Source organism: Oenanthe melanoleuca, chromosome 4, assembly GCF_029582105.1.
Source record: "Oenanthe melanoleuca isolate GR-GAL-2019-014 chromosome 4, OMel1.0, whole genome shotgun sequence".
NCBI classification, from domain to species: Eukaryota; Metazoa; Chordata; class Aves; order Passeriformes; family Muscicapidae; genus Oenanthe; species Oenanthe melanoleuca.
The window spans coordinates 27,753,089-27,772,077 of NC_079337.1; the positions used below are offsets into that span (position 1 = coordinate 27,753,089).

General features: G+C 39.4%; 1 protein-coding gene across 3 annotated transcripts in view; it reads right to left on the bottom strand.

Annotated features, from left to right (window-relative positions):
- Nucleotides 1–722: 722 nt before the first annotated feature.
- TMEM154 (transmembrane protein 154) overlaps nucleotides 723–18,989 on the bottom strand; it is a 31,805-nt gene continuing 13,538 nt past the window's right edge. For 2 of the 3 annotated variants that reach the window (XM_056490708.1, XM_056490706.1), the window contains exon 6: nucleotides 723–1,838. In XM_056490708.1, coding sequence (XP_056346683.1) covers nucleotides 1,817–1,838 — 22 coding nt within the window. In that variant the 3' untranslated portion in view covers nucleotides 723–1,816. Of the gene's footprint in view, nucleotides 1,839–11,903; nucleotides 16,226–18,989 lie in introns of those variants that run through there. The other variant, XM_056490707.1, reaches the window with a different exon arrangement.

The following is an 18,989-nucleotide window of genomic DNA, read 5'->3' on the forward strand; positions in this document are numbered from 1 at the left end:
TCTGACTTGTGCAACACTGCATGCTCAGATCTCCAATCTTAGAAACGTTACAGGCAGTAAGTGAACCAAAGCACTCAAGTGAACCAAATTCTGAATGTTCTCCAAATTCACACCACAACACAAAATTTGTCAGGTCCACCAAGGCTGTGATTACACCAGGACTAACCCAGCACAAGAGCTAGAATTAATTCTGGCGAAATCTGGGCAGACATAGCAAGGGTAGCTGCTTGGGCAGCTTGCCTGAAAGCTTGGTGCTCACAGGCTTTGTCAGTCTCTTGCTGCTATTGGACTTAAAATTCATTGTAATAGAAAGAGAGCTCAGATATCTAAGACTAGCTCATTGTCTTATAAAGGCAACAGGGAAAAAATTCACACAGGAAAGCATGTAGTCTGTGCCTCTGGCAAGTACTAGTTTACAAAACATGAGCCTATTTATAGTATTTTTCTAAGTATGTGCTTGAAGTTGAAAGTGTTAGCAACTTTCTTCTATAATCTATATTTAGCCATGGTAGCCTGATTGTCATGGTAAGCAAAGAAGGTTTGGTGGGAACAAATCCGAATAAGGTATTCCCCAGTATTGAAAATAACTGAGTCACAACTGCAATATTTAAACTATTTAAAATGCCATTAAACAACAGATCATAGGAAACCACTGTGGAAACCTGTTGGTAACATCACCGTTTTCTGCTATAGGTTGATCTTGGTGCTGAATACCCCTGCATTGTAGCAGAACCTTTTTTTTTTTTCCCCAGAAGTTTAATTAAATTCTTGCTCATGTCTTCAGAGGTAGTTCTACAAAATTTAAGAATAATTTCTTGACATAAATCTCAATACTATTTCACATTTATTTCAAATACTACCTGGCATTGTCCTGCTCCCCAGCATAATTTATTGTTCAGCCATCTTCCTTCAGCCATCAACAACTCCCTCCTCCCCACCAATGGCTGCAGTTTATAAAACAATTATTCAGGAAAACAGTTGCTGCAAAAATGTTATCACAAATATAAAAAGGACAGTCTTGGTGATAAATAGACATTGGACTCATGTATTCAGTTAAATCAGAGGATACTTACTAGCTATAACAGGTGACACAAAATTCTCATCAATTAAAGTTTTTGGAGCCATTTGCACTTTTGATTGAAATTATGTGTCTCTAAAATTGGACACTGATGTTTTAGCCCACTGCCACCAGGTCCCCCAAACTAATAATGTCAGTGTAATGGGGTTAAAGGAACTTTCCTAAAGTCTACCAGAGACAGACAGCTCTCAATTTATCTGAATTAGGCTATTAGTACTGCCCAGGAGTGGCAAATTCTAGGCTTTGAGTCTTTTCTCATATTACATTTCACAACCAAAAATACTGACAAATCAATATAGGCCTAGAACTTTATTTCCAGTACTTTACATGCTCTCCAGATAGTAACTTGTTTCCTGTGTTGTTTTCTTTTCCTTGGGCGTTCATTCTTATTTCTCCCTATCTAAGCAAATCAAACTTTCTCATGACTGCAGAAAATACAGTCAATTTCTTTAGTTGTGTTGCTTCTGAATATAGCAACTTTAACTACTTATATTTCAATAATGATATTTAAATTGCACATATACATACAGAAAGGGAAGAAAAGCATGAGAGCAACTTTCAAAATACTTGTCCTGTGTAGCAGAAAAATCGAGGTATAGCTGTTACACCAAACAGTATAACAGAATCTGAAAACTATGCAAATTTGGCAAGCCATATGAAAAAGAAAAAAATCTTCCTCTCTTCATGATGTATTTCAAAATAATAGTTTCGGTTAGCCAGTCATGCTGCTACCTGTTTTTATTTAGCTTCACCTGCGGCCCTAAAGGAAACAGAAAACAGAAAGGTTTAACATTTTATACTATCTCAGTGCTCTTCCGTATATTTTTCAGCAAATTTGCAACAATTTAACAGAAAGTGATTAAATTTTATCATGAAGAGTGGCGTCTGAAAGGCAGGGTTAAAGGCCTGTGCTACACTCTCTGGCTTCCTCTTTTACCTGAAAAACGGTTTTTCTCACCAGGTAAAACCATATCACATTAAATCAGACAGCAACCAAATGCATCAAAAAATAGGAACATTATACATGTAGGGAATGCTAAACTTTGAACATATCTGCATGTTCTTCACAGAGAGAATTCCCAAACTTTCTTTTCAAAGGCGCAACCAACAGCCATTACCCAAGGAACCAAGCAGATAGCTGAGGGTTGTTCTACACAGCATAGCTTTGCTGTGGGCAGGTGATGCAAAATTTTCCAGAAGAGAGTAGCGTAGAGAGCCAAATAGGCTCCTAGAGATGACCCTGTTTCAAGGGAGAGGAAAAAAATACTACAAATTTGTGTTGAATACTGTCCTTTTCCCCTGAAAAAGGAATCCCTGAAGAGAGCTGTTACTGCCCTGACAATTGCCACGATGAGTGATCCCTTCAGATTATTATGTTCCATCTATCTCACATACACAATTTAGCAGTGCAGTATAAAGCAGTTTTGAAATGTAAAAAAAAGAGAGAGAGAGAGAGAAAACACAAAACCACATTTTTGATTCCTTAGTACTTTGCAAGAGTTATTCTGAAGGTCATCAGCACTTTAAGAGGTGATGGTTCTGTGAAGGCTATATTATACAATGTAAAATGTTTTAAAAGTTTTAATTAAAGCAACCAGACTGTAAGCAAAATCTTATTTGAAGTAAAAAGTAGTCTCAGGTGCCTGAGAGGGAAACCTGAAGGCAATTCCAGGATGTTCAGAGGCAGGTCCAAATAAGTCTCCAAAAATATAAAGGATTCTTATACAGTTGGACCCTCTCACTGACCCTGTTATTATAAATGCCAATTATTTTTTATTTTTGAAATTTGTTTATGGCAATCAAACATCAAAATCAAATCCAAAGTCTGAATATCCTCGAATATGGATCTCATTAGCAAGGTGTTACCACGGCTCTCTTGACTAGTAGCTGGTATTCCTTTGGGTAATATTAACAGCTGCAATCAGAGACCGTTAACTATTACCCAAATTAAATAGCTTGTCATTCAGATTTGTGTAATCTGAGGGGAGGAAATAAGGATTAATTCCCTTCTAGTATTCACAGGTCAAATATTTATTGTCGCTTAGCGAGTATAATGGGCTTGAACGACATCATAAGCTTGAACAAAGGAAAGATAATATCTCTTCTGTAGCTCTGCTCGGTTCAGGTTCTTCTCTGTTTCTATTAAGCAAAGCAATGAGCTTACATGTGTTATTTTGCGGAATTACCCTTTAGCAGAAGCACTACTAGAAAACAGAAAAAATTCCTCAGCCAGACCATCTTCTCAATTCATCTTTACTGATGCTCAGAAGGCTATTGCCAATCAGCAAGAAACTTCAAGACCTTTGTTATTTGTAGGAAAAAAAGGCCTGGAGTTACAATACTCAATCAGTTGCATGAATATTAATAGCATTTAATTAATAGTGCCTTAATCTAGACAGTACTCAAACTTTGCAAGAGCTGTTTGGCGTTGTGCTCATCAGACCTCCTGGGAGAATGCCTCGGTGACACAGAAAACACTTGCTACAGCTCAGGAAAAGTTCCTTCTGGTTCCTGACACTGCTTGCAGTTCCTCCGTGTACATTAGCAGTAGAATTCACAGAGGACAGGAGCAGGAAAAAAACACAAACTCACACATACAAGTCTGTGGAGGAAAAGCAGCATGCTAAGGCTCAGCAGATAGCATCACTGCTTTCCTGTGAGAGCCCAGGCTGCATCAGGAGCCTTTCTTTCAACCTCTTATTTGGTGTTCTAATGATGCTGTCCACTAAGCATGATGACCCTTAGTAACTGCTTCTAGACAGGCATAGCTTTCTGGATTCTTGTTAATGCTGATACCAATAAAAAACCCATATTTTCACTGTCTGATCAGCTAGGCTAGCCAATCTGAAAAGGCAAAATCAGTTTCAGAGGCTTGACTTTTCACTCAAGGATAGAGGAGTAGTAAAAATACTCAGACTCTGTTAGGGAACTCATTATAAAAAGTTGTGTTTATATTAGTTTTGCCCCCTGACTTGGCAGCAGAAACACAGGCTGGGCAATTGCAGAGGACAGGGCACTGAGTGTCATGCTACAGTTTTGGAGCATGTCAGCCCTGAGGGCCCCTCTCCCCTTCTGCTGCACAGCCCTGTCCCCACCCTCACTGTGATAACAGCTTTTTGTACAGCCTTAATAAAAAAATAGATCAGAAATAACGCTTTCTTAGGAGGTTTATTTTGGAGCTAAGTGAGCTAACTACTCGTTTTTCTTCTCTGATGTGGTGATGCTGGGGGCTGGTGTGCTGAGCCCACCTGAGAACAAGTGACCAAGGAAGCTGGAATTTGAGAAACCCAGCCCACAGTAAAACTAGCATGGTGCAGGTTGTGTTTCATTCCCAAAGGCTTCATTTGGTTCTTTAAATGGTTGTTAAAGCAAACATAACACAGGGTTTCCTGAGCTGTTGGCAGGAGTCACATTGATTTTACTAGGGCTAGGACTTTATCCATTTAGATAAAAAGACAATCCAATATGTCATGCAGTGTCATCATCAACTTAGCCATCCCACAGCTGCCACAAAGCCTTCCAAACTGGATCCTGATCTTCTAATGCAGAAGCTGCAAGACCACACATTTCTTAACTTTTACTTTCCCACAAGAAGGAAAATGTGAAACTCCTATCAGTCACTTGGATTTTAAGCACTTGATATTTGGGGCTGTGTCTCTGACTGGAGCAAGGGGAAGCTTGTGCCATGAAATGAAAGTCTCTTCCATGTCCTTTGGATCTGAGATTTAGTTTCACCTCTGTTTTTCTTTCAGTATTTGTATTCCATACACTTTTTTGGTTTATATCTCCAGGAAAGTCACTGAAAATCTTCTGATAAATGCTGAATTATATACTTACATCTGTGTTTGTGTTTATTTCAGAGATCTGTAGCTGTAGTTTCTAAAAGCTCAGCTGCATCAACAGAATTGCAGGTGCAGCTCTGATCCCTGAAGGTATTTACCAAGTCAGAGGGAGAGATTTATAACTCTTACTTCAATGGTGCTACACTGATTTATGTCAGCCAAGGAGCCTCTGTGTGCTTTTTAGAGTTTTCTGCTTGACAACTTGTCCATCTTCTCATGTGAGTCAGCTGCTTTCTGCTCTTGGGCTCTAACCTTCTGCACATTAGTGAGTGTCATGGTAACTAAGGAGCAACCACACATAGCAGGCTACCAAAAAAACCAGAAGTGCTGAAGGTTAAAAAGTAAATGGAAAAATATTTCAGTTATGTAAAAAAGGAAAACAAACCTCCCTTATCCCCTAACATGAAAGACATTCCAAACTGAACTTTGTGTGTTTTTCTGGTAAAATAATCCAGTGGCAATAAATGAATAGCACAGCTGGAACATCTAACAGCAATATGATGGTTCTGTTAGGCATGTTGGCAAGCAGCAGGCTATGAGTTCAAATTTGGGCAGTTCTTTTGCCTACATAGGAAGGAGGCTGAAGATAGCAAACTCTGGAAATGTTTAGGTTCATGTTTTGACAAGTGTCTGTGGCCAGAGAAGTAAAGATTAAACTTGTCTTTGCACAGCTAGGAAGTGGATAAAATCCTTTTACAGCAGTTGTTCCCAACAGGAATGTAGAAAGTGCAGTGGGAGCTTGGTGTGGTGTGAGTTTGAGAAGAAGCGCTAGGGCAGGATGTGCTATAGTATGACCCACCAGGGGGCTGGTAATGGGGGGTGCCTCAGCAAAGAGTCTCATTTTGTGCTTAAGTGCAGTGTGATATGGGGTGAGGGATCACAAATCTCAAAAACATTCATTCAAAAGAAGCCCTGACTCCCAGCTGTCTTAATTTACTGACTTCTGAAGGTGGGTGGAAGTCAGGGGATGAGGCTGGCCTATGACTCCCACATCTTGGACTTTCACCTGTGCTGGCATCCTCTGGCCATACCCATGTCTTTGAAAAACAGTTTTTCCAAATGCATAGAAGACAGTGCACAAGAGGAATCTTCATAATTCAGGGTCTTGGGGATGTACAAACTCTTCTAACCATGTCTCAGCAAACTAATGTCTCTACTTTAGCCAGGAGCTGATGGTAATTCAGAGTTCCTAGGTCATGGACAGAAAGTGCGATTTCTTCAGAAGAAGTTTTTGAATAGCAAATGCATCCTGATCCTAGGTTACTTATCCTTTTTTATTCAAAATATTTCTTATTTCTGTTTGCGTTTGTTTAGCTCCAGCTTTCATCCTTGAATATTTCAATATTGACTATAAATTCAGTATTTAATGCTCTATGGTGAAAATCTTCCAGTGTCGAGACATATAAAATGCTACAATTTCAAGTGGAATATGTCACATGACAAGGCAATATCTGAAAAATGCAATTATTTTTTCATATATAAACATTCTTCACTAAGGTGCATTTGTATCTGAAGAATTGCAGGCTTTGTTTAAAGCATCTGTCTGGAAATATCTTCTAACGGCATCCAATGCAAGGCACTCTAGAGTCCTAGGCACATTTAATAATGGAAGAATATTTACAGGGGTAAGGAGACTGAAGAGCTTCTTGCAGGTGCTGTAATCAGAAGCCCTTTTCTCTTTCTGTGTTAGTCACTTTCAGACTGAACAATTTGAAATTGCTGTGTTATTCTGGGTTTTTTCACAATTAAATTAGCAACTGTTCTGCTTACTTTCTATAAGTCACTAGAAACTACATGCTTATATATAAAGGAAATTATCATGATGTGTAGATGTCATCTACAGTGCCTTTTTATGGAATAAGAATTTATTAAGAGACCAGTTGGATTCTTTGGCTCTTGCTTTTCCCCTCCCTCTTCTTCTGGGCTGTTACACCGGAGTCTTTCTCGGACACTGCCTCTTGGATGTGAACTCAGCAAGTCTCGTCTTCCAACCTGTCCTCATTCCAGCATTTCCCTTGGGTTAACTGCCAACTGCTTTCAACAGTAATATGGACACATTTGCATCTATTTAAAGCACATTGGTTCAGGCATGATCTTGGGATTGAAATTGTGTAGATATAACTGGAAAATAGTAACAACCCTGTTGGCTTTATCTCAAAACTAATAATGAATACAGGTCTAAGTGTGTTTGTGCTGCTTATATCTGTATATAGAGATATTCTCCCCCATCTGCTTATAGACATCCTGTGACTGTCTTTCAAATGCTGCTGGTGCTGCAAATTTGAAGTGTTCTCTCTGCCGCTCTTAGCTGCTCTGCTCAAGCTGAATTCTGTCAGTAACTCCCAGCACTGACAGATCAGGTGCTGAAGCTGTTGGGTTGGGTGAGAGGAGGTATGCAGCCCTACTCTGGAAGCTGTGTGACCACCCACCCTGGCTGTCCAGGAGGGAGGGGAGGCAGCTGGAAAATCACCACATTGCAGCTATGGGAGGTGACCCTGCCTTGGGTGAGGTGGTGATACAATGCCTCAATTGCCTTTGTCTCAGAAAAAATGACAAATTGAATTCACAACTGGGTAGTGATTTCAGTATCCTTTGTACGGGTGGAGTGACAGAGCTTTGAAATATATTTCTGCTTCTTCCCAGTTCAAACCTAGGAGGAATAAAACCCAGTCCCAGTATAACTTGGCACAGACTCCATCCTGCTCTGAATTATCCCCTGCTGCCAGAAGAGACAGCCAAAGCTCCCTGCTGCAGCCCTGTGCCACTCCCTATGGATAATCTGGTTGCAGAGTGAGATGAAAGGGGAAGAAAAAACAGAGCAGCAAATTATGCCAAAAGGAAAGCCTTGTTATATTTATAAGGCAGCTGGGAGCCAGTGAGAGAGATGCTCATGTAGTAATGGAATAAATTCTGTAAATGTAATTTAGAACGGATGGGAGGATGCAAGCAATTAATTTGTTAATTTCAGCTTTATATTCAAATGTAAAATATTTTATATGCACAAATGCAAGAATATGCAGACCGAAAGTAAAAATAATGTATGTGAATTTTCATATTACACTGAAAGAACTTAGAGGTTTATTGCTGGAAAATCACTAGGGGAAGTGATTTTTTTGCAGAAAAAGATGCAGGTCAGGTCTCTCTAGGATCAAGGACTGTGTTAAGACAGCAGGCAGAGAAACATCAGGAAAATAAATAAGGCACAGAATTTTATGCAAGAAAACAGCAAACAAAACCATAAATTTGTGGTCCAGAGTAAGACAAAGCTAATGAGACTAGCAGCTACTGGGAATAAAATGCTTATGTGTGTGGATGAGGTCAAAACCCTAAAAAGGATTTCTAGAACAGAGGAAGAAATCATTAGGGTTTTGTACATGGCATTTTTAATAGACTGAGAGAAGGAAAAACCACATAGATACTGGGTTGGGCAAAGATCCAAAGACTGTAAAAGTACTCTGAATTAGCTCTCCAATGTAATGTAGGAAAGACTCTAATAATAAAACTGGAGATGTCTGACCAGTGTGTCTCCTGTGGGGACAAACTCCACTGCTCCATGCCTTTGCAAGGTTAAATGAATAGGGGCAGGCAGAGATGGGATGCAGTGAGCCAGGCAGGGATTGTGCCAAGGCTTGCTTGTCAAGTCATATTTGCCACAGTGCTGCAGGGCTGGAGCTTGAGGGGGTCTAGGACTGACTGGGTGTGGAGGCACTTTCCTAAGACCCCTGGGCTGGTAAGCCCCTGGATCAGACTGCCTGGGTAGGAGGAGGGGGGAGGTGACTGCTGATGGGGCATTCCTGCTTGGGGCACAGGGGTTGCATCAGGGAACAAATTGGCTCCAGAGCTGACATAACTGAATTGTCAAGTTTCACTAGTTTTAAACAAGTTTTGGTTGATTTAGTTATTTTTTATTGGTGGTTTTTTTTTGTTTTTTTTTGGTTTTTTGTTTTTTTGGTTTTTTTTATTTCCCAGAGCTGCACTAGTGTAGTTGACTTTACCAGTTGATAGTTAATGACATGGAAAAGGGAGGAAAATTAATCACTTAGGCTGCAGGAAAATTTATTTTCAGAACAATAATGACATATACCAACAAAATGTTTTGTTTTGTCATTTGGTAGCTCATTGGCCATGAGACATCATCTTGGGATCTTTGTAGACTGAGCAATGGCTTGTCTATACCTGAGTTAGTAGAAGATAAAAAAGGGCTTCATGATTCTTGTATGATAGTTATAGCAAGAGTCCTGTAGAGATGAATGGTGGCTGGATTGAGGCCAAAGCCATCACATGCCTCTTTGTAGTAGTTGCATAAACAGGATGAGTAGATAATTTCCCACTCTCTTCTGTTCTTGTCTAAGATCTGTCTTGTCATAGATAATTATAAATCAAAAATAATGAACTTCCCCTTTAATGCATTTGAAGCTTTGGCATGAAGTGGTGTAAACAAGTTCTGAAGTCTAGTATATGGGAGCATTAAAACTAATTATTAATAGATAGATAACTCTTCATTAAAAACTGAGGGAGGAGTTTGGGGCTGGTAGTATATACATGTTATGCTAACATGTATACCCATAAGTAGTAATAACTTGAGGATCCTGTGACTAATCTTGTGCTCACAGAATAGATGTGCTCTGTGCATAAATCAATAAAGAGGGAGGAGCTAGTTCAGTGTGCTAAACTGCACCATTTAGCCTGCCTGGACCTACAAGTCCTCCCCTGGACCTCAGCTCTTCCCGTGCTCCTGGAATGCACAAGGATAATACTTCGATTCATGCCTCCTTCTGGTTTGTGCTTTCAGTTCAGTGATTTGGCTCAAGCCAGGTAACACAAGGACCTGGCCTTTTTAGTCTATGGTCTTTAATGAGTGGACAAGTTCTGCTCTTATATTTTCGGTATTCCTACAAAGCTGTTCACAACACTGAAAACTGGAAAGAATTACCTGTGGTTAAATGAAGTGTTAGCAGTTAACCTTAGTACTTTAATTTCAGAAAAGAGGCCTTTCATTGTTCATGTGTTTTTTAAAAATAAATGTCTTCTGTGAATCTGACTAATGCATGGCTGTACAAATCCTTGTTTTACCTCTAGGGTTATAGACTCCTTATTATGCATCCACTTTATTATTTCTCCTTCGATACCCCTCTTATCTGCATACTCTAGTGGTCACAGCTCCCCAGGCAGTGAAGCTCATTGCACCTATACCATTGCTATTGTACCCCTGTAGCAATTGTACAATGCTATTGTACTGCTGTAGCATTGTCATCCAAACCCTGGATGAGCCACCTTCAGAAGGATTTCCACTGCAGTATTCGATGAGTCCTATTTTTCCTCTGAATAAAGACAAACCTCTTTGATAGGTCTGGCTGTATAATCACTGAAAGAAACAAGGCTTCTTAAATAAACCTGCTCCTGGAAGTTGTTCTGTGATTGCTTCTGCTTTACCTCCCTATACTAACACCATACAGCCTAGTGGATAAGACATATTTATTTTCCCCAAAGAAAATGCTTGTGCTAATTCCAGGCAGTAAAATGTTTGTATCTTTTTGTTCTTTTTTAAACTTCCCATATTTTGCTACAATATCTTATTAGGAATTATTTTAGTTAATATATTGGTAAAGTAAATGCTGCAGTTAAAGAATCAGGCACAGCCTTGCAGTCTGTACTAGAGAGAAGTCCTGCTTGAGGAAAATGGTCAAATTACAATCTGTATGTATAATTTTCAATGCTTTCATAGTAATATTCTTGTACTGTAAAATTTTTGGACTGGTCTGCATGACTATTCAGGTCAAGAACACTCTCCCTCAACTGTCACTGTCCTTTAAGCGCTGCTGCCAGGGCAGCCCCAGCACTGGGCTCTTTCTCTCGGTAATACGAGTCATGACTCCCTGTAAGAGATGTATTTCTGCTGCTGCAGGTCAGGAGTGCCTCCTGGGGGTGGCAGTCACAGTAGCGTTTTGGACCGGAGCTGGATGCATCTAGGCAGAGCAAAGTGGGGGCCCTGAGTCGAGTTACGGCTAGGAGACCCCAACAAACCAAAATGCTCCTTTCCTGGGAGCTGAGCACCCAAAACAGCTCCTTTTCTGAGAGCTGGGTGAGATTCCAGCCACTGTCTGGAAAGACGCTGCTTTGGTGCATAATTCATCTGTTTATAATAGTTTACTGGACTTGTGAGATCCTACTCAAAATGAGGCCAGAGGACTGATCCAGTACAGAACCAGACCTAGAGCAACCTCATTGGAAGGGGATGGGAGTCTGCAGCCGGTGCTGTCCTTTGCTGTGGTGTCAGATCATGCTGCTACTATTTTCTTGTCACTGATATTCGTGGAAATAAACATTCTCAAAGCCAAAACAGAGAGTAAATGCATGGGATGTATTACTACGTATGTTGCTGATAATGTTGGTGCAGGATGTGTCCTTTGCCCACCCCTCAAACCCCCTTGCCAAGCCAGTTCTCCCATGACCCCTTCCAGCCTTCTTTTAGTGCACATTCGAGGAGCCCCTGGGCTGTGGGTCAGCATGATGGTACCAGGAAGAGCAGAGTGAGGCAAGAGCAAGTGTCTGGGGACAGGAGAGTAACTGTGTTACTTCCAAGGTGTCACAACACTTCCTGTGACTTTGTAGTCAAATCCTCTTTTGCACCTCCTTTAAGAACTAGACAAACATTGCCCCAAAATGCAGCGTCTTTAGACAAGTATCTTGCTGATGTGCTGTGTAGGAAAGAGAGAGAGAGAAACAGGTGACTAGTTTCTGCCTGATCATTGCTATGATGCTCTCTTACTGAGGTTGTTTGAACATTAAGAGCATTAAATAAAATAAACACTGTCTCAAGCCTTCTGGATACTCCCAGGCCATTATACACCTCTGTAATGAAATTGTCTGCTGCAAAAATAGATGAAAGTAATGCTTCACTTTATTAATCATTTCTAAATCACTAGTTGGAAATACATCTCTCTTTTTCATCCTTTTTGTTTTTGGTTTTTTTTTTTTTTGCTTCCTTTTCCCTTAAATCCACTGAAAATTACTTTAGCAGGTCTATCAGCCTGGAGACTCCCATTTTAATGAAGTTTTGACTGAAATAACCTGAGAAATGATTGATGATTAAAGAGAGATGGCAAGAGTCACCCAAGGACAAATCATGGCAGTAATTCACTACTCTCCCTGGAATCAGAAGTGATTTATTGATATAAACAATCTGAAATATCCCAATAAAAATATAATGAAATATAAAGCAGGTCTCTTTTTTTCTCCTTTGCCTGAATTTTAGAGAGCTGATGAGAGTAAGAGATCTATGTACCATATTCAGTTGCGCACATCTTCTCAGGCCTGATTGTGACATCAATAACAAGTAATTAGGATCCATAGACTTGAGAGGAATAGCAGGACTATGGAAAAAAACAGAACCTGTAGACACTAAAAACTTTATTAGAACAAGTTGTTTAAAATCTCAAACTCTTATACACAATTAAGTAATACTGTATCTTTCAAATATTTACATAACAAAATAATTTGGAGCATCTATTTGATAAAACAGTTGAATATACCGCAGTTTCACATCAGAAAAGCAACAAAGGTTCAATCAGGGTCCACCAATGAGTTTAGCATTACAAAAAATATTTTTTTAAATCTTAGAGCAAGAGTTATCTATGAATCTATAACTTATGATTATCTAGAAACTAAAAAAATGTTAGTTTTTGCTGATGTTAATGTCAGGGTTATGTGCTTTATAAGTATAGGACTCTTATGGAATTAATTAGCTGCTGGTAATAACAGCAACGTTATGTTTGTACATTTATGGAGGAGTTATTTCTAGTTTGTTAAGATACTGGTTTTTAGCATATCTAGGAGAGGTGTTGGCTCTTAATTACCCTTTTTATTACCTATGTATTTCTCAAACAAATCTTCCTTTGGATCTGTAGCTTTTCTGCAGAACAAAAAAGGCCTCATGCTGTAAATGGGATGTCAAATTGTCTTGAAGTGCTGGATAACTAGTGAAATTATTTTTAAAAATGCAAGAAGAGGTAGCAGTTCCCTAGGGATCATCACATTTGTGAAACATTTTAGAACAATTCATAGTGGGAGGCGCTTCCTATTTCCATATTTTTTCTCATTTTCTACTGAGGTATGATAACTTGAGTTATAAATTACTGGTACATGTTGCAAGGTGATGGTGAGATGGGTTGGCTTGGATCAGGCTAACGATGAGGGTATTACCACAGAGGCTTAAATACTCTGTAGTGCATGGTGATAAAATAATTTTTAGAGTTTGCTGTTATCTTATCTGCTGTCTAATTGTTCTCTGTTTTATTTTGTGGGCTAGAGGACCTGACTGTATGATTTAGGGAAAACGAAGATGCATCAACAGAAGGTGTAGAGTTAATACTCACGAACTGGAATATTATAATGTTTTGGCTGTATTAATGTAGGCATGAGATGTTCTAAATCCTCTGTAACTCAATCCACCCACAGAATTAAAATACTGAGGCAAAACTGTGCAAAAGGAAATGACCAGGAACTGATGACAATTGTGAAACAAACAGGAGAGCAAGGGGCACACAAGTGAGCAGAAGAGGGAAATACCAAATGGGGTGAGAGAGGAGAGGGGCCAAAGCAGTGCCCATGGTGAAGCTGCACCCCTGAACCCAGTGTCCACAGAAAGGCTTGGCTGTAAGCGAGTGAGAGGGTGCTGGGCAGTGGCCATGGAAAATGCAGACCTCAGTGTGAAAGTTATGATCATAGAGGGAGACCAGCAGGGTGAAACGCAGCGGTGGGGACCTGGGCAGAGAAATCAGATGAACGAGACATCCCTTCTATAGTTAGGGCTAGGGGAAAAATAACAATCATGTATAAATGTTCAGGGAAAAGAGAAATACTAAAAATTGTATTTGGCTAGTACTGAGGGAATCTATTAGAAATATTCATAACTATACTGAAATGCATATTACTTGACCCTTGGTCTGTTTCACACAAGGAGAACAGGACCTGATGACAGGTGAGATTTGATGGAATGGTACATTTTTCAGTAGTAACACAGCATATATTGAGTTTGCACTTTTAAAAATCAGCGGATAGAGAAAATTTATTGGCCAAGGAAGTGCCCAAAGCATTGTTTTGTATTTTTAAATGCCAAGAAAAGTTCCTGAAGAGGCAAATAAATTCTCTAGTATGCCAAAATTTAGAGAGAGTAAGTGACATGAATAATTATAAACTTCTAACCTAGACATTAGTTCTGGACAAAATTAAAGGCTTTATGAAGAGATTGACCAGTTATGAACACCGGAATAAGAATGCTTAATGGCTTAAGTTTACAGGAAATGCATTCTTTCAAGGTAAACTTGAAAAATAAAAGTGAAATTTAATCTCTGAAAAACTTGTTTGGAAGTTTTATCTGGCAGATGGACCATCTAGAATTAACATTAACCCCAAACCGCAGAGGCATCAACACACATGCCACAGCAAACTGAGTTAATGCATTGCACTATTATCAATGTGTGACTTGAACAGGGCAATGGATCATCAGCGTGCCAGAACTGAGTTAAGACATATAATGCTTGGGGCATTTGTTTTCTCTCTTTAATCAAGCTATGCATGGTAACTTATTAGTGAATTATTTTCAGGCGGAACAAAACTGATCATATTAAACATGTATTGAGTGGGAAGGCATTACGTATTTAAATAGAATGTGAGGATAGGTGTTACCATTGTTTCATCGGCTGGGCCGCCGCCATGGTGGGTGCCGGGTCCGGTCCGAGACAGAGACACCAGCACTTCTGATCCATGTAACAAGACTTAAGCACCTTTATTGTTTGTGAGCACTTAAATAGGGTGATTTAGTTTTCCCGGGCACACACAGGTGATTGGTTACTATTTCAGTGGCTCATTTCCTCAACCAATACATCTGCACTTAGGGTCCAATAGACGAGGTGGGATTCTTACCCAGGTAACTGCCTACTTACAGGCTGGCTAGGTTTCAAATTACGTCTTTTAGAAAAGCTGCAATCAATATACACTGCCACAGACAGGTAGGATATAAGGTATGGTAGGATATGAATCTGCTATTTTAAATAAGGCAAGAGAAGATTTGCCCAGACAAGAATTCCCCTTTATGTGTGTTACATATTTAAGCTACATCCCTAAGAGATATGCTATCTAAAATCAATGGACACAGTGACAACATTCATGTTCCCACCTTGAGGTATCACAGGAGTCTGATTTTTTTCCATTGTAACTAAAGGTGACTGGGCACACTTAGAAATCCATGTTTTTTGGATATTGCAGGCTCAGTATTTGAAAACAGAAGCAGCAGAAAAGCAGAAAACCTCCTGTATCTGAAAACCTTGACCAAGTAGTTATGCATAACACATACTTATCTAAATCTGTATTAAATGTGACTATTGAATTGTTCAATCTTTCAATCTCACTCATTTTTAAAAAAAAAAGAAATGCTTTTAAGTTGGATATTCCTGAAGTAGGTGATTAGAGAACAGCCCTGGGCAGGGAGGAGAGTTACATGGGGAGGGAGACCTAGCCCAGGGTGTTCATCTGTGGTGATAACAAACTGAAAGGCAGTCTCAAAATAATACTTTTCACTTCTACAGTGCCTTTTATCTAAAAACCAAAGGGCACTCTACAGAGTCCATGCCCTCGGTGGGCTGCATTTACTTCTGGCTATTTCTTTGAGAGGTTTTTCACCTCCTGTCTGTCCTCAGAGCTGGTCTGTCAATGCTAGCCTGGTACCTCCTCAACAGCAGTCCTGTGCAAATCAGTGCACTGATTAGAAAAAAGCAAATTGAGAAATAAATACTGCATAGGCATGAGCTTCATATCCACCAAACCAGGGCAGTCCAGAATTATGGATACTGAAGCAAACAACCACAAAACCAACCAAAACAAAGTAACCCACCAAATCTGGAAAAGAATTTGTTTTAAGTGCTGCCCAATACACAACTGCAGAACTAGACGGAAACATAGGCTACTTTGAGAAATTTTGGAAGGGGTAAAAAAGAAGTTTCTCTTGATTTGTGGTGAATCCCATTACAAAAAGAATTTAAAGCAGTCCTTAATCTTGCTACAATGCTTTTCTCTTTTTTTTCTCTTTTTTTTTTTCCCTCCTTTATCTTTTCTTATTTTCCCTTGGTGATGTTTCCTTTCTGAAGACCATATGAATCAGGACACAACAAAAGCATTTGCTTGTCTGGTCTTTTGAGATGAATTATATTTAAAAGCAATTCTTCCAATATCTGGGAGATGATAGTTTGTGTGCTGCATCCCTTTAGCCAGTTCTTTGCTGTCCTGAGGACTTCATGATTCACCATCACTGTGTACATGTGGAAAAGGAAAAAAAAAACCAGTGTCATACTGTTGGTCCCAGCAAGAAATAATTTGTGAGAGTATCTCTAGAGTCCATGAGGAGATGTTACCAGAAAATAAGTCTTCCACTTATGCAATGGATGAACTGGTGCTGGCAGCGAGGACTCCTCTGATTCCTGTCTCATGGTTTGTGGCTGCCCAGCAGAGCCTTTCTCCTGCTCTCTCCCACAGCTAAGGATGCCTTTGGAATTTTTGGTTTACATCTGACCTCATAACAGAAGCATTTTCTCTTTGTCCCACTGGTTTCTGCCCAAGTGGCTAGCTCCCTAGCATACTCTTAATGATATTTGTTTCATGCAAACGTTAAAAAATGTGACATCTTATATTGGCTGATTTGAATTCAGTCAGCAGGGATAACAGCAGGGTTTTAAACCACCTCTGAAGCTAAAAGAGCTGCTTATAAAAAAAGTCTTAATATTTTACATGTTTTCTTAAGTCTCTTGCCAAATTGAAGAATATCCTGGGAATGCAGTACTTCTTTCTGTACTGACTTACCATCCATCCAAAACATTTCTCCATAAGAAGGAGTCATCCTTTTTAGACAGAAAGACTAGGAGGGTTCCCAGCAGCACCCAAGACAAACCAAACCTCTCAGGTGATAAATCATAGGGGGATTAGTTGTCCTCCACCCCCTACAATGACCCATGCTATGATTGGGACAGGCTGCACTTATTTTTCTGGGACAGAAAAGGTCCCTGGGGCAGAGATTGGTCTCTACTCCCTTGTGCTCCACAGATCATCAGCCCTTGCCTGCTATCCCCACACACACTGCCTGCTCCTTCCTGCATGCACAGGATGGGAGCCCTTGCCCAGGGCAGCTAGTGGGGGTTCTGCAGTTCTGTGCTCAGGCACAAACAGGATTCTAGCAGTAGGTTTCAAAGGCAAAGAGGTTTTAATTCAAATATATATTGTGAAAAGTGTATATAAATTTTGAAAATGTATATATACATGTGTTTGAACTTTGCCTACAAGGCCAGGGCAGGTGACCTCCACCTATTAGGGAGCCCAGGCTGTCATATCTTGCCTCCTGTGTACAAATGTGCTGCCTTGATGCTCATGAGTACAAATTTTGCCATAAAAATAGCTTTGTTCCATTTTATTTCCTAGTCTTTCACTTTTCCTGCTCAAAAGAGCTGCTGAAAACATCTATTTATCTGTATGTAATTATTTTTCTGACATTATTTATAAATTTAAGAATTTGGTTGGGAAAAGCAGCAGATCTTAGACTGATAAGGTTCAAATGCAAATAAACAGGAAAAATTTTTTGTTCCTTTACCCAGAAATCCCACCACTTCAGATATTTTTTCACATTGAAATGAAGCATATTTCAAAATTTCATGTGAAATGAAATTTGAAGAAGTAGTTTGAGTAAGGGAAACACTCAACACAGAAATATTTTACTGCCACACAGTTCTGTTCTTCAAACTTTCAAAAATTTTTAATTAAAAATTCACTAACTCTGAAGAGGGGTTTTGGAACAACCTTAATTCTGAAAACGTTGAAGTGTCATTATTGAAATATTTTGTCTCATATGTTTTCAAAATTATTTAAAAATGGTTCATAGTTCAAGACATGCCCCTTAGCATCATTGTGAAGCAAGAAAACACAACATCTGTTTAGTGTAGCCTCAAAGTGTTTCCCATACTGAAATATTAATAAAACTTAAAAAATAAATTACCCTAATTTTAGAATATTTTTTCTCAAACAAAGCAGTCTTTCAGAATCTTAAACTGAATCTTGCACTTTGTATTCAACTAATATCCCTTGTCTGAGCAGCTCTGAATGTTTTACAGATAAATCTCCTATTTTTTATTTGCATTTGTTTGCCTTTCTACAATTCAGGGGCATAAATTAATCTAGTCTGACTCTAAGGTATCATTCACAAGAAAATTTGCTTAAATAATGTGTGTGCCTTCACTCTGACTGAAGCTTACTTACATGAACAGGGCTGCTTTTTTGTATCAAGGTTTAAGCCTCACTGTAGTGTTCTAAAATAACTCTGTTTTACAGGTGGAGAGCTTGAAGTAGAGTGTAGCCAAAGATGCCTTCTGATAGCCAGGAGCAAAACCCCCTTCTTCTGATGAGGTTAATGCAAATCCAGTACAAAAACACTCCTTCAGCAAGGATGATAAAATGTCAGGTCAAATTGGTAAGCCATGATTATTTCTTTCCTTTAAATAAATTGTTAAAGATTTGGAAAGTAAACTCGATGCTAAGGGTGGTGTTGTGCCTAAAAAGCCTTTTACAGTATGACTTCTGCCAGTGTTAGCCTGTGACTGAAGCATCCTTCATCCTATACTCTCTGCTATAGTCAGTGGTATGCTCTGCAAATCTGCTTTTAGAGAACTGCTGTGCAGCTGCACAATTCTTCCCAATCTGACTTATCATTCAGCAGCAGGAAGGGAAGACCCAGATGGCTAACAAATCCAGGATCTTTTCCAGTTGCTAAGAGCAAAATTAATGTGCTTGCCTGCACCTGGAACCTAGGATTGAAGCATTTTTTTTCCAAACAAAACTGAAGTAAGACAACTATGATTTCACTTGCAATAGGTGTAAAAAGAAATCTTTTATATACAAGTGGCTGTAGTGGACAAACCCTATCCAAAGGCTCCTCTGAAAATGCAGCTTTGGAGCAACTGGGTTGCAAAGTCTGCAGCTGAAGTGATTTAACATCCCTATTTCACTCCTGAGCAAGGAAATTCAGAAAAGAG